This window comes from Motacilla alba, chromosome 1A (genome assembly GCF_015832195.1).
Source record: "Motacilla alba alba isolate MOTALB_02 chromosome 1A, Motacilla_alba_V1.0_pri, whole genome shotgun sequence".
In the NCBI taxonomy this organism is placed as follows: domain Eukaryota; kingdom Metazoa; phylum Chordata; class Aves; order Passeriformes; family Motacillidae; genus Motacilla; species Motacilla alba.
The window spans coordinates 12235744-12248598 of record NC_052031.1 but is presented as its reverse complement, the minus strand read 5'-3'; the positions used below and the strand labels follow the sequence as shown (position 1 = coordinate 12248598).

Below are 12855 nucleotides of genomic sequence, written 5' to 3'. Positions count from 1 at the left end.
TCCTTAGGAACATGTTATTCATGGCAGAAAACAAACAAATGTCAGCATATACTCTAGGTGAAATTCTAAGGAGGCTTGGGGAACCTGTTTTGATGCAAAATAGATCTTTTTTGCCTGTTTGTATCCTGCAAATGGTGTTGAAAATCTTTCAGTGCTGGATTAGCTTTGGTTTCTATTTTGCTAGAGTCCAAATGAAATTCTTTTCAATGTATGGACACAGAAAACAAGAGTCAGAGCACAGTTTAGATTTTAAACCCACCACCATGTGGATATTACAGATCAGTGATCTGAATTTACAAGACTGTTTGCTACATGCTCACTTAGTGTAGCTCGTGAGGCACAGCTCACTGTGCTTCTGGATCTGGACAGCTGACAGATTAAAGGGTGGTCTTCTGACAAATGCCATTTCTCTTATCCAGGAAGGTCAGCAACAGGTACACTTTACTCTGCTTATTAGTTGGGAGGAAATGTTTAGTAGGTAGAGTGAAAAAGAGAGAGGAAGTTGTTATTGTCATCTTATTAGCAGTGTCCTGGCATTTTGGTAGACTGTGAACAATATAGTGAAATCTTGGTAGCAGCCAGGCTGAACTGGTGAGACAGTGGCACTGCAGCAGTGCCTGGCTGCAGCTGCAGCAGTGGATGTGCACATCTGTCATCTGTGGAAATAAAACCTGAGTCACCTGGATCTGGGAGGGAATAAAGCTCACAGTGAGGAATTGAGCAAACTTCAAAGGTGACATTAAAGAAAACTGAAGTTGTATTTTCAGTTTGAGTGAATATCTCAAACATCCAAAGTCTCCAGCAATAAAGTGATGGGAGATCAGCTTGAAATGAGAAGCAGGAGAAAAGCAAAGTACCCATATCCATGTCTGTGTCTGTAAATCCAGGAAATAATGTACATTTGTAACTTAATCAGAGATTAGTGCTGTATTTATCAGAAATTGTTACCAGAGGGATCAGTACCTCAGCACTAACTCAACACTGGCTTCAGAGTAAGATGCATGTTCCCAGTACAGTTTACTAAGCCATCCTAAATGGTAGTTAAATGCAACATGGTGTTCACTGGTCACCTGAAGAACCTTTACATTATATAACAATCTCCAAGCACTTAATCTTCAGCAGCTGAGAACTGCAGTGGATTTTTTGGGGGGAATTCTATTCTAGACCTTAAGCTCTGTGACAGGTGAGCTGTGGCACACAGAGACAGGATGGCAATGTTGACATTTGGAAAATGCTCTAGAATTTTGGATCTACTGTGCTGAGAAGATAGGATCCCTCATTAACCTACTACTTTAATTAGTCTGTTCTGCCACTTAAAAGCAGTTTTTAATATCAAGTCCCTGACACCATTTCATGCTTAGAGAATGTTCTTGCTTTTACAGTGTTTGCATTTCTACACGCTGATACAATGTGTTTTAAGGGTTTTTCTAGGCTTTTATGTGAGTGTGTTGTCTTTAGATTTGTGATCTAAAAGTCTCCTAATTTACACTTGTGCTTTTTTAAGAAGCATTACATGGTAACACAAATTTTTTAGCATGTTATGAGGACTCTGGCAGAAAAATTTCACCATTTTGCAAGCTTTTTGGGAGAGCTTTCTGCATAGAAATAACTCTTAGCATTTACTTCTTCTAGGCATGGTTCCCTGTTTTATTAGCAGTGATGTTTTGACAAAGCAAGAAACCCAACTAACCATATTTTCTCATTTGAAATATATTTGTTCTATGTCTTTTTCTTGAATTTAGGTCTAATCAAAGGTTTAGCAGCTGTTCTGTGGTTGAGGAATTGACCCTGGGAGCAGAAAGTAACAAATTGCTTGAGCAGCTGCTGTTTCTACAGATATTTCTGTTGTCCCATTTAAAGATAATTTCCTTTTTGCTATGGATTTCCAACTAAAATAACCTATATTGTACAGATAGTCTGAACAATTTTTATATGCTAACTAATAAGTGTTGTTATCAACAAGAACTGGAAGGACTGGCAAACCTGCCAACCACCTACGCCATTTTAGTAACCATCAAGCTGTTGTATTAAATATGCAATTTTTTTAAGGCCAAAAAGAATAACAAAATGTTTAGTTTATTCTGTCAGCAAATAATAAGGGCTGCTGGTTTTATCAGAAGCTTTCTCTGAGACAGTCAGTAATGTTTGAGGCAGAAACCTGACATGTCCAAAACCCCCTAAATGAAGGAATCTGCTGCTTTCTAGTTTAGAAGTGCTCCAGCAAAGAGCCTGGCCCAGTATTTGGGGGACAGGGGTCAGTCTGAGCAATAAACCCTGGTGCCTGCTTCCTGTTGTGATACCTGATGGAGTCCTCCTTGGCAGAGACTTTGAGAGCTGCCAGCTGCTTTAACTGTGCACTGGGGTTTTGTGCTTTCTGCTTTCCCTAAGTGTGTCTTAATTCTGACCACTGTGATCTGTGTTAATGCTGTGTAACTGCAGCTTTGATGGCTTCTGATTGTGTTTTGCCTCTTTGTAATGGATTGCTCTTGGAATTCCAGGAGGTGATATCCTGTGAACTTGAGCATCACAGGCACAGAGCAGTAGGAGCTACTCTGCTTGTCACTCACTACCTGAGTTGGTTTACCCGTAAATCAAATGTGTTGATTTGCTTGTTTGACTTATCTTTGGAAAATGTTCCTTAATTTACTATATATATTATAGTTACTGTTCACTATTGATTTGCATGTGTTGTAATCCTTGTTCAAAAAAGTATTTTGGTCTGTGTTTTTTAGTTGATCACAGCAGAGTTAAACTGACCTTAAAAACTCCTCCACAAGATTCAGATTACATCAATGCAAACTTCATTAAGGTATGTGCTACTAGTTTAACAGTTCTTCTGTTCTTTTTAAGCTTTTTTTTTCTTGTTAGTGCAGTTTTAATATTCTAGTTTAGCATAAGACTTTAATGCTATAATGGAAGATAGTCTTTTATTATGACTTGAATAAACTTGCAAACATGATGCCATTTATAACACAATCTTTAAAGCTTTGATTTTACCCCTGAGTGGAAATATAATGTATAATACTTAAAGTGGCAGGCAAATGCATTGGAGTTTTATACCACAGGAAAATTCAGGTGCAGTTGTTTTTAGAGGTGACATTTTTAGAGACCATAAATGATGTGTTTGACAAATTGTGTATGTTAATGTACATTTCACTCCATTCATGGAAGAAGTGTAGAAATGGAATTACTATTCTAACATTCTTAATCTAACAATGGCAATGGAATTAATCTAATACTCTTAAAGAGAAGCCAGAATTTGACTAAAATCCTGTTCCAGTTTTGTTTCAAAGTATTAATATTTTGAGCTGTCTTTGTAGTTTTATTCGGACGCTGCTTCTATTTATTATTTATTTTTCAGAAACAGGTAAAATCTAAAATCTAAATCGTCCTGCAGTAAATCTTCCAGCATGAATGTTTAGCTTGAAAAGCTGAACATTAATGTACTGAAAATTAACATAAAACAAATTCTAAAATTTTATATTTTTGAAATGTATTACAGGGAGGGAGGAACATAAATTTGTTCAAGAGGATGCTTTTTTACAGAAATATTTTCAATTTTTCATCACTAAATATTTGAGTAACAAAGAAAATGCAGACTTAAAGGGAATCTTCAGAATCTGAACATACTTATTTCCTGTGACAGTCTCTGGCAGTGCTGTAGCTGTTGTGATCTTGGGCTCCCTTGATATTACCAGCTAAATTCCCACTAATGTAATTAGGAGTCATGTTCCGTATTCACCCTTCCTGTTATATATATATATAAATAAAGGATATTCTAATTTTACACCATTGTAACCCAAAACCTTTTTTAATTCAGTGCAGATAATTGTTCTTTATAAGCATTAATGGTTCCTTTCTGCAATCCCAGGGAGTACATGGGCCAAAAGCATATGTTGCTACCCAGGGTCCCTTAGCCAATACAGTCATAGACTTCTGGAGGATGATATGGGAGTACAACGTTGCTGTAAGTAGCTATAGAAAAATTCAGTGTTACCTTATTTTATGGCACTGTGATTGTGTATTTTTTGCTTGAGCTGGCTGTTATTATCAAAATATTGACAGTGATTTCGATTATTTGCTTCCCAAATGTTGCCTTTTGTAGTTAAATGCCATTACTATTATTTATTCAGTTTAATAATGTAAATTTAAAGTAATAATTTTGTTGAATGAACGTTAAGTCCTTCATATTTATGAATAGATTCTTGCTTGTTTTATCTGTAAGGTAGGAGACCTTACCTTACAATGCTGACTTAATGTAGACTGACAAAATCAAATACAGAACCAGTGTTGGTTCTGTATCATATACAGAACCATGTGAAACAAACAAACAAACAAAAATAAACCTCAATCACTTACTTTCTTTTTATGCTAATTTTGGGTTAGTTATTGCTTTATATATTCTACATCTGTTTAAACAGCTTTTGTCAGGAATTAACTTTTGAATACTTGTGGTAATTGGATAGGTTTGACAAATTATTTGTGAAATTTTTGTTGGGGGAGGGGGCAGAGAAGTTGTGTGACACTTAAGTCATGGTTGCTTACTGTAACAAATAGCTTACCTGTTGATGCATTTTTGTTGTGTATTTTACTCATGCTTTCTGAAATAGCTTCACCTAAGAAATTGGATTGATTGTCAGGGGTTTTTTTTGGGGGGGGTTGTTCATATTTTATGCATTCTATGTCACTTTAAGCAAATATAGCTATGTTTCTTTCATCTGGCAAATGGTTCTATATTTTTATAAGTTTAGACTTTATAGTCAGACTGAATAAATAAGGTATTTGTACAGGATTACAGTGAATTTGAATTAAGTAGCATTGAAGTGTTGTGTTAGTAATGTAGATTTTGTGAAGGATGAAATTTGGTTGCTGTTTAAGAATTAGAGGAGCATGTATATGCAGGAAAGAAAATATTATTAATAATTAGCCCCTTCTGTAGTAACCACTTTAAGTGTATCAGTATCTGCCTAACAGAAGCAAGGGCTGAAGTGTAGGTTTAAGTTGCATGATCCAAAAACATCTAACTTGAAGCATCTTTTTTCTTTTCAGATAATTGTAATGGCCTGTCGAGAATTTGAAATGGGAAGGGTATGTGTCCTAAATACAAAAATAAATGAGCTTTGCCCATATGGGGCAATAGCTGTGAAACTTCATATGCCAAATCCATAACTGTGATAATAATACCAGATGAAGTGAGAATGCTTATCTTTCCATTTCTGTACATAGGAAATAGTTCATGAGACTGCATTTCTTTGCCCCATTTGTATGGTTACATGATTATTTAGGTGTCATCTCAGTGGATATGTGTTTGTGTACAGAACTGTACCAAGGGCTTGTTTCTGGCTGGGTCACTGTGGAAAAAGTGTCTTGCTCTTTGTGGGATGTAGGCCAACTATGAAAATCCCAAGTCCTTCAGAATTTCCTGTCAATTCATACAGCTGCAAAAACAATTTTTTTTTAAATCTCTCTTCTTTATTCTTATGACCTTAGAAGGAAATCCAGAATTGTGAATTCCCAACTTTGACAAAAACTAAGCTTTCATTGCTCCCCTCTGTATGATGCTTAGGCATATGGTACAGGCAGACATGAAGTTTGCATCCCAATTTGCAAAGTGTCTTTTGCCTGTATTTCTGTTGGTTGTTTGAGGCCTTGGTTTTGTTTTTCTCTTGTTATCCAAAAGGAAAGTTATTTTATTATCTTAAAAGAAGCCCAGAATAAGGCATTCAGGGTTGTGATTTTGTCTGCTCTGCTTCTGTTAATCATCTTTCAGTACCATGCATGAATTAAATTGGGCTTCTTTACTTTAATAGAAAAAATGTGAGCGTTACTGGCCTCTGTATGGAGAAGCAGCTGTAACTTTTGGACCATTTCGTGTTTCTTGTGTAAGTATAAAGCTTTATAAATTAATTTTCAAGTATTTAGTGGGTTTATAACTTAAATGTTCAATGAAGTGTATGCAGTGGCCTTTTTAATTGTTCATTATTAAATTTTACCCGAGGACTCTCAAAGGAATGTGCACATCTCACCTGTGTGGTTTTTTGAATCCTCCTTGATTTATTTTTTTAAAGAAGGGAACCTGTGTCCCTTGCTCTTGTATCTTCTTATGTATCATTTCTCGAGCTTTATATGCTGCTTGAATGTCTGTACCATACTCAAAAAATCAAAATCTTGTGCAGTTGTTTTGTCTGTTACGACTTGTGTGTTCTGATTGAGCTGAAAGTACCACTGGAACAGGTTATTTTTATTAAGTTTAATTAGCATGACATGTTTTAAGGTGTTCACAAAGAGTTTACATGCCTGCTTATTCAGCTATAAATACTACTTTGAAATAGTCTGACAAGAATTAGGTACACTTCATCTTCTCAGAAAAATACATACTTGCAAATTTTAGTCTGTAAAGATTCTGAGTAACTTTTTCCTGGGGTAAGTTGATTCAAATTCGGCTGCTTTTTGCCCTGTTCCTTGTGATACTGGGGAGAGGGGTTTGTGTGTTTGTTGGAATTGACTCAGCTACAGCAGAATCTCTAACCTTTGGGTACTCTGTATGTGGGCTGCATTGCTTTAAAACCTGCAATGTTGCAGTTGTTGATGGGAAATGGTGAATTCTAAAGAGGAGATAAAAACACATTAAAGCATTCATTCATTCTCCTAAATTCTCTGTGGGAAGCTGTAATTCAAAGTTTTTAAAGGCATCTTCAAATTCTGATGTTACTGATATTTAAAGTACAACATTATTGTTTGATTTCTGCAGTATAAACTTTCCTTGATATTCCAAAGGAAGATTTGAAAATTCTGTGACCTAGAAGCTAGATTTTTTTGGCCACAACCAAGATAATTAGTGATTCTTTTAGATGCACTTTTTATTGAAAACAATGGAAAAGGAAAAAAATAAAAGGAGACATGACAGGCTAGAGTGGTAAGAGGCTGAAGTTTATACAGCAAAAGTGTTATAGAGGAATGGCTGTGAAAGGCAATCTGTAAATTAAAAGTATGGAGAAATAAAGCAAAAGATGTATTTAGAAATATTCTTATATGGCTTATTGATGACTTGGGAACAGACAATTTGAAAACTCACACTTCTAAGTAAAAGTAACCTGTTTTGTACATCCTGTGCAGCAAGCTGACTTGCTGGTGTGTTAATCAGTGTTTTGATTGCCCCTCTCTTGAGGAAATCATAAATACAAAACCAATAAATTTAAAAAGACCCTTGAGTTTAAAGTTTGAGGTTTTAATTATGCCCTGTATGTTGCATATTGATTTTTAATATTTTTTCCAATGCATTATTGTTTTCTCATGTTTAGGAAGCTGAGCAAGCAAGAACAGATTATTTCATTAGAACATTATTACTTGAATTTCAAAATGTAAGTATACAGTCACTTGTGGTCTCAGCTTCAATGGTTGCTTGAAAGTCTCCAGAATGATACCATGTCAGAAACTCATGAAAATATCTTCACATTTTTAGGGGCTGATTATGGATGTAAATGATAAAGTTTGGAAGTGATGTTAAAAATCTTAGTATATAAAGGAGGAATAGTGAAACTCTTTGTCTTTTATCTAGGTTCTTGTTTACTCAAATGGCTTAAGCTTTTCTTATAAACTTACCCTGAAATGTCAGATGTCAAATGTCAGACTTCATTTGACTGAAAAACAGCTACCAGTAAAAAAAAACCGTAGAGCCCTCCTGTAAAAACTCAAAGCATGACAGTCTGTTTTACAGAATACCTGTTATTTTAATTGTCAATCAGCACTAATAAATGATTTATTACAGGTTAGTCCATTTTTGGTTATGTTTTCTTTATCAAAGCTTTGTTCCATTTCGACAATGGATACCTCAGCAGTTATGAAAATTGCTTAATCATGAGGGGGGTGATTTTGGGGAATAATTTTTTTCTGCAGTATTTGCTAGGAATGCATGAACTTAATCAGTTTCTGTTACCGCCTGTAACTGAGTGGGCTGTGAGACAGTTTAGATAACAGAAATTGTGTGTAGTAATTGGGGTTTGTGGCATTGTTGGAAATGATGCACTTCAAAGCAGAACTGGATACCAAAAACCCCAAAGCAGAACCTGCCTTCCTATTAACACCCAAATATTGTATGAAATAGTTACACCAGAGACTGTAGCTGATGGAGATTTTTGCTTTCCTGTACTATACATGCAAATGATGTTTGGCTGTTGACTCTGGGGAGTTCTGTCCCAGTTAGAAGCCTGTGTACTGCTTAAAAACTGAGCAGCAACAAAAAGCTACAGTTTGTGCTGGGCTTTTGATCTTAGCAAGGAAACAAGTTTGTTCCTCTGAGGAGGAATTTAACTGAAAGGGTTAACGAGATGTGTTGATATTTGATATGTGAATCTGATAAAGTGATTTTTCTTCAGATTTGCTTGAAGATTCCTGTAAAATTAACTGCAGACTTTTCATCTTTCTTTGAAGGATTCTAAGCATAGCCTTGCTCTGGGGAGGAGAAGTGTATTTGTGGTATAAAGTAATACCCTTTTCAGTTTGCTTTTGGGTTTCCAGAATAATTATGTTTTGTCACTTCTGTAGCATTTGCAGTGGATTATCATACAAAAAGAAGCTATGCAAAAGGATTTAAAATTTCCATAAATCTACAAAGTTCTTTTAGTTTCTAGAAGGAAAACCAGTTCCACTGAATCTTGATTATTTTCAAGAAAGAACTTTGATTGTTTAGTGTATAAGTGGCTGTAGAGAAAAAGGATTATAAAGGTTCTTATAAATGTTTGATTTTCATATGAAAAACAAATCCTTTTTTCTTTTCCCTGACCATTCTGCTTGTGTGAAAAATCCATAGTCTTTTTAAAAGTAATTAAGTGACATTTATGGGAGGAGCTTAATAGATAGCTGTAACTCTTCCTTTTTACTGATGACCTTGGTTTAACATAATCATTAAGATTTTTAAATTTGTGCTGTCTTAGGCTGTGTTTTTTCTTGTTTTAACTAGCTGTGGTGTTTCCATAGACATGGGAAAAGTCAAGCATCAAAAATAGATCAATTTCCATGGCTCAAGAGGCCTGCTATATTGCTTCTCACATAATGAAACAGAAGGTAGTGTAGGTCTTGAAACCTGTAGACTGTAGTGGATCAAAACCTTCATGCTCTCCAGTACTTTACTGTGAGGGGTATACTGGAACCCAGAGGTGTGATGCCAGCATGGAGAGGTGCAGTAGAACTAGCTACTGGTTCTGCTGGTACTGCAGATACTTTGAATAGTGATGAAAGGGAGGATTTTCAGGGATTCAGGTAGCTGAGTAACTAAGCTGTTCTAAAGCCTGCTTCTTACCTTGCCTTTAGTACTATTGTAGCTCCTGCTACTGGAATAGAAGTGTTCCTATTGTTGTTGCAAGTGTGATCCATATTGAGATATGGTCTTGATTATTTCTATTGTTTTCTTAATTTCCCTCTGTGAGCCTGTGCACGCGTGCACACACTTCATTTTGTAGTGTGACAGAACAACACCTTTGCCCCCATTTTTTTTTCCTCAATGTAAGTTACTGAGGTACAAAGAGAAAAAGAAAGATAAAAGCTTCTTTTTCCATTTCCAAGTTAGAGCTGTAGGGACATAGAACCTTTTCATATGGTGCAGCATTGTTGGTCCTTTACCCAAATAGTAGAGAGGGGCTCCTGAACTGTCCCATAGGGCATCTTCTTATGCATTATCAACACTTCAATATGATTTCAGAATTTCTCTTCTATTTTTTTAAGTGGTATAAGCTGTAGGGTTTTTTAATCAGTAAATGACTTGTCAAAGCAAAGGTTCATAGAACTACTTCTTTGGTACAAACTCAAGTATGTGTTATCATTAACAGCTTTCTCCCTGCTCTCCCTTAGGAGACTCGTAGTGTCTATCAATTTCATTATGTTAACTGGCCTGACCACGATGTCCCTTCGTCTTTTGATTCTATTCTGGACATGATCAGCTTGATGAGAGAATACCAGGAACATGAAGATGTTCCTATTTGCATACACTGCAGGTATCAAATGGATTTATCTTTTCATTTTTAAACATTTTCATTTTTTGAAGTCTAGACTTTTCTTATGGGATGCACTAGTTTTGCTTTTGAGTTCAAATTAAGTTGTTTATTTTAGTTGAAAAATTCTCATGACAAAAATTTAATTCAAAATGATACAGGCTTCATTTTCTTAAAACTGATGCCAGAGTGAAATTTTGCTTTTACTTCACTTTAAGACAGAACATCAATCAGAAAAGAAAGCTTTTGAAAGGGGACCCATTTTGACGTTCTTAAGAAGTAAATCCTCATGAGGACAAAACAGACTTTGAAGATAACTGCAAATCAGCTTGGGAGTAAAGGCTCCCTTCTCAGTAGGAGAGAGCACATATCATCACTAAGAACTCTATCTGTGTTCTAATATGACAAAAAAGATCTTCAATGAGCAGGTTATAGTTTCCAGTTGGGAAGTCTTTACTTCTAAACAACACTTTCATCCTTGACCTGAAATTTGGCTACCAGAAGAGCCGTTGAGACTGAACTGCTATGAAAATATTTTGCTGCATTGACACTTTCTGGCAATTTGTCTAAAAATCTTGCCTATAATTTTTAATGCTTTTTAAAGCAACAAAAGTTCATGTGTTATGTCAGGAAAAATTGAATTCAGATTTATAAGCTCGGACACGTTAAATTCATGGGAGTTATTAAGTCTTTAGAGCTTAGTTATTCTCTTAGAGCTGCATTCTTTTTTTGAGTTGTCACTCTTAAGTGAGGTCTAAAAACATAAACTGACTTAGCACTGAAATCTATTCACTTTGTCCTGTTCTTTTTGAATGTCAATATAATTCTGAATGTTGATTCTTTACAACAGTGTAATTACAATGTAATAAAGATGCATGAATTATAACTCTGCATGTGTGAAACAGAGGAATTCATACAATTAGGAGAAATAAATAAGATAGTTTGCTGTCATTCTTAAAGTTTCAGATTTATGTTTTTAGCTAAAAAGCAGAAAATATGGTTGTGATACTAAATCAGAAAAATGTGGCAAGTCTTTCAGTGTCTTCTGTTCTGCCATTTTACATCATTTATCAATAAACTTGGAGAAGACCACACCTAGTGAAGCAGTAGTAGCTGGGAATAGTGTGACAAAAGAAAGAGGCAATAAAATTGTCAGCACTGTATCATCTTTCATGACTGCAGTTCCAAATGGCTATGAAAACTTGCATTAAAAGATTCAATGCTGCATTTTGCACTGCTAATTTTATTTTTAAGACACTGTAGTGTCAGGCTGAGTGAAATTAAAATGATAGTTGAGGGATTTGGATAATTTTTTTTTAATGTGGTCTTTTGAAATATGAGGCTTATAGTGTTTTTTTATCAAATTTAAATAATATCTAACACCTCTCTGTTTATATTCATAGTGCAGGGTGTGGAAGAACAGGAGCCATCTGTGCTATAGATTATACATGGAATTTGCTTAAAGCTGGGGTAAGGAATCCTAAAAGAAGTTTTAGGACATTCTGTAATTTCATAACAGTGATTGATTTAGCTCCAATCCAAGTGTTCAAAAATAGTGAAATGTTTCCAAGTGTTCAAAAATAGTGAAATGTTTAAGACATTCTGGAACTCTTTACAGATTGGATGTTCAGTTTCATTGCACTCATGCTTTAGTATGAACTTACTTTCCTTTGACAGCAAGTTTTTATCTAAAAAGGTCACTATAAATTCTAATTAAAAAAAACCAGATTTCAATATAAATTGGTTTTTAAATTTAACTTTCTCAGTCTCTCTGATTTATCATGCAGCTCAAATGTAAAGGGATAACTTCATTCTGGGATTTTTAGGATATGAGGCATTGTTAACATTGCAGTGTCATATTAATGACATTGGATATCTCATTTCAAAAGTGCTTTAAATGCTCTCATCTGGTCTAAATCAAATGTCAGTTTGGAGTTGCTTTGAAAAAAAAGGTTAAATAGCTGCAGCGTGTAGAGAAGAGATTTACTTTACCTGTGAAAGTTAGACATTTTTTTATGTTTAACAGCTTTTGTATTGTTGTTTTGACAGTTAAGTCATTGTAATTAACTTCTTTCTGTATTTCAGAAAATACCTGAAGAATTCAATGTATTTAATTTAATACAGGAAATGAGGACGCAGAGGCATTCTGCAGTGCAAACAAAGGTATAGTTTGTTTTTAAATGAATGTAATAATATATCACTACTCTTTGAAAAGATCTTGTGCATTAATTTTTATCTGGTGCCTTACAGGAGCAGTATGAACTTGTCCATCGAGCCATAGCACAACTGTTTGAAAAGCAACTGCAGAAATATGAAAGTTGTGCAGACTGGAAGATTGCAGATGGAGTGGTAGGTGTCTTTCCCATATGTAGCTGTTAGCTTCTGATGAAAATTCTACTGTGAAGTTGTTTTTAGAGTATTCAATGGTGTGATCTTATTAAGTTCTCATGTTTTTTAAAGTACTGCTTGCACTGAAATAGGTTAGGGGAGAGAAATATAAGTTTAAAATGCTTTTGTCAGGGAGCTTCATGCTCTACCCTTTTAACAAAGGAGAAGGAAGTGGAAAAAATTTTCTTTGTTGGTATTCACAGTATTTGAGCATTTTTCTGTCTTTCTATCCTTCCCCTTTAAGTTTCATGTCCCCTATAGGTTTAGTCTCCTTTTTATGTTTAGATTTGTTTTCTTGGCTGTTGCTGGGCACTGTGTGAAAAATGACTTTTTGGATTAATATGTTCTTTCTCTCCCACAGTCCAGAACTCTGTACCACCCTTTGTCCCTGGATTGTGTTTTGTTTATTCAGTGATTCTCTGTCCCTAATTGGTGTAGATTCCATAGCTCTCCTGAGGGAGTATGAGTGGTATCTCCAGGA

General features: G+C 35.2%; 1 protein-coding gene across 2 annotated transcripts in view; it reads left to right on the top strand.

Annotated features, from left to right (window-relative positions):
• Positions 1-12855, top strand: part of PTPN12 (protein tyrosine phosphatase non-receptor type 12) — a 77285-nt gene that overhangs the window by 31946 nt on the left and 32484 nt on the right. For both annotated transcript variants that reach the window (XM_038153937.1, XM_038153936.1), the window contains exons 3-11: positions 2733-2809; positions 3872-3967; positions 5050-5088; positions 5811-5882; positions 7302-7361; positions 9847-9989; positions 11390-11456; positions 12072-12149; positions 12237-12335. In XM_038153937.1, the coding sequence (XP_038009865.1) occupies positions 2733-2809; positions 3872-3967; positions 5050-5088; positions 5811-5882; positions 7302-7361; positions 9847-9989; positions 11390-11456; positions 12072-12149; positions 12237-12335 (731 nt within the window). The remainder of the gene's footprint in view (positions 1-2732; positions 2810-3871; positions 3968-5049; positions 5089-5810; positions 5883-7301; positions 7362-9846; positions 9990-11389; positions 11457-12071; positions 12150-12236; positions 12336-12855) is intronic.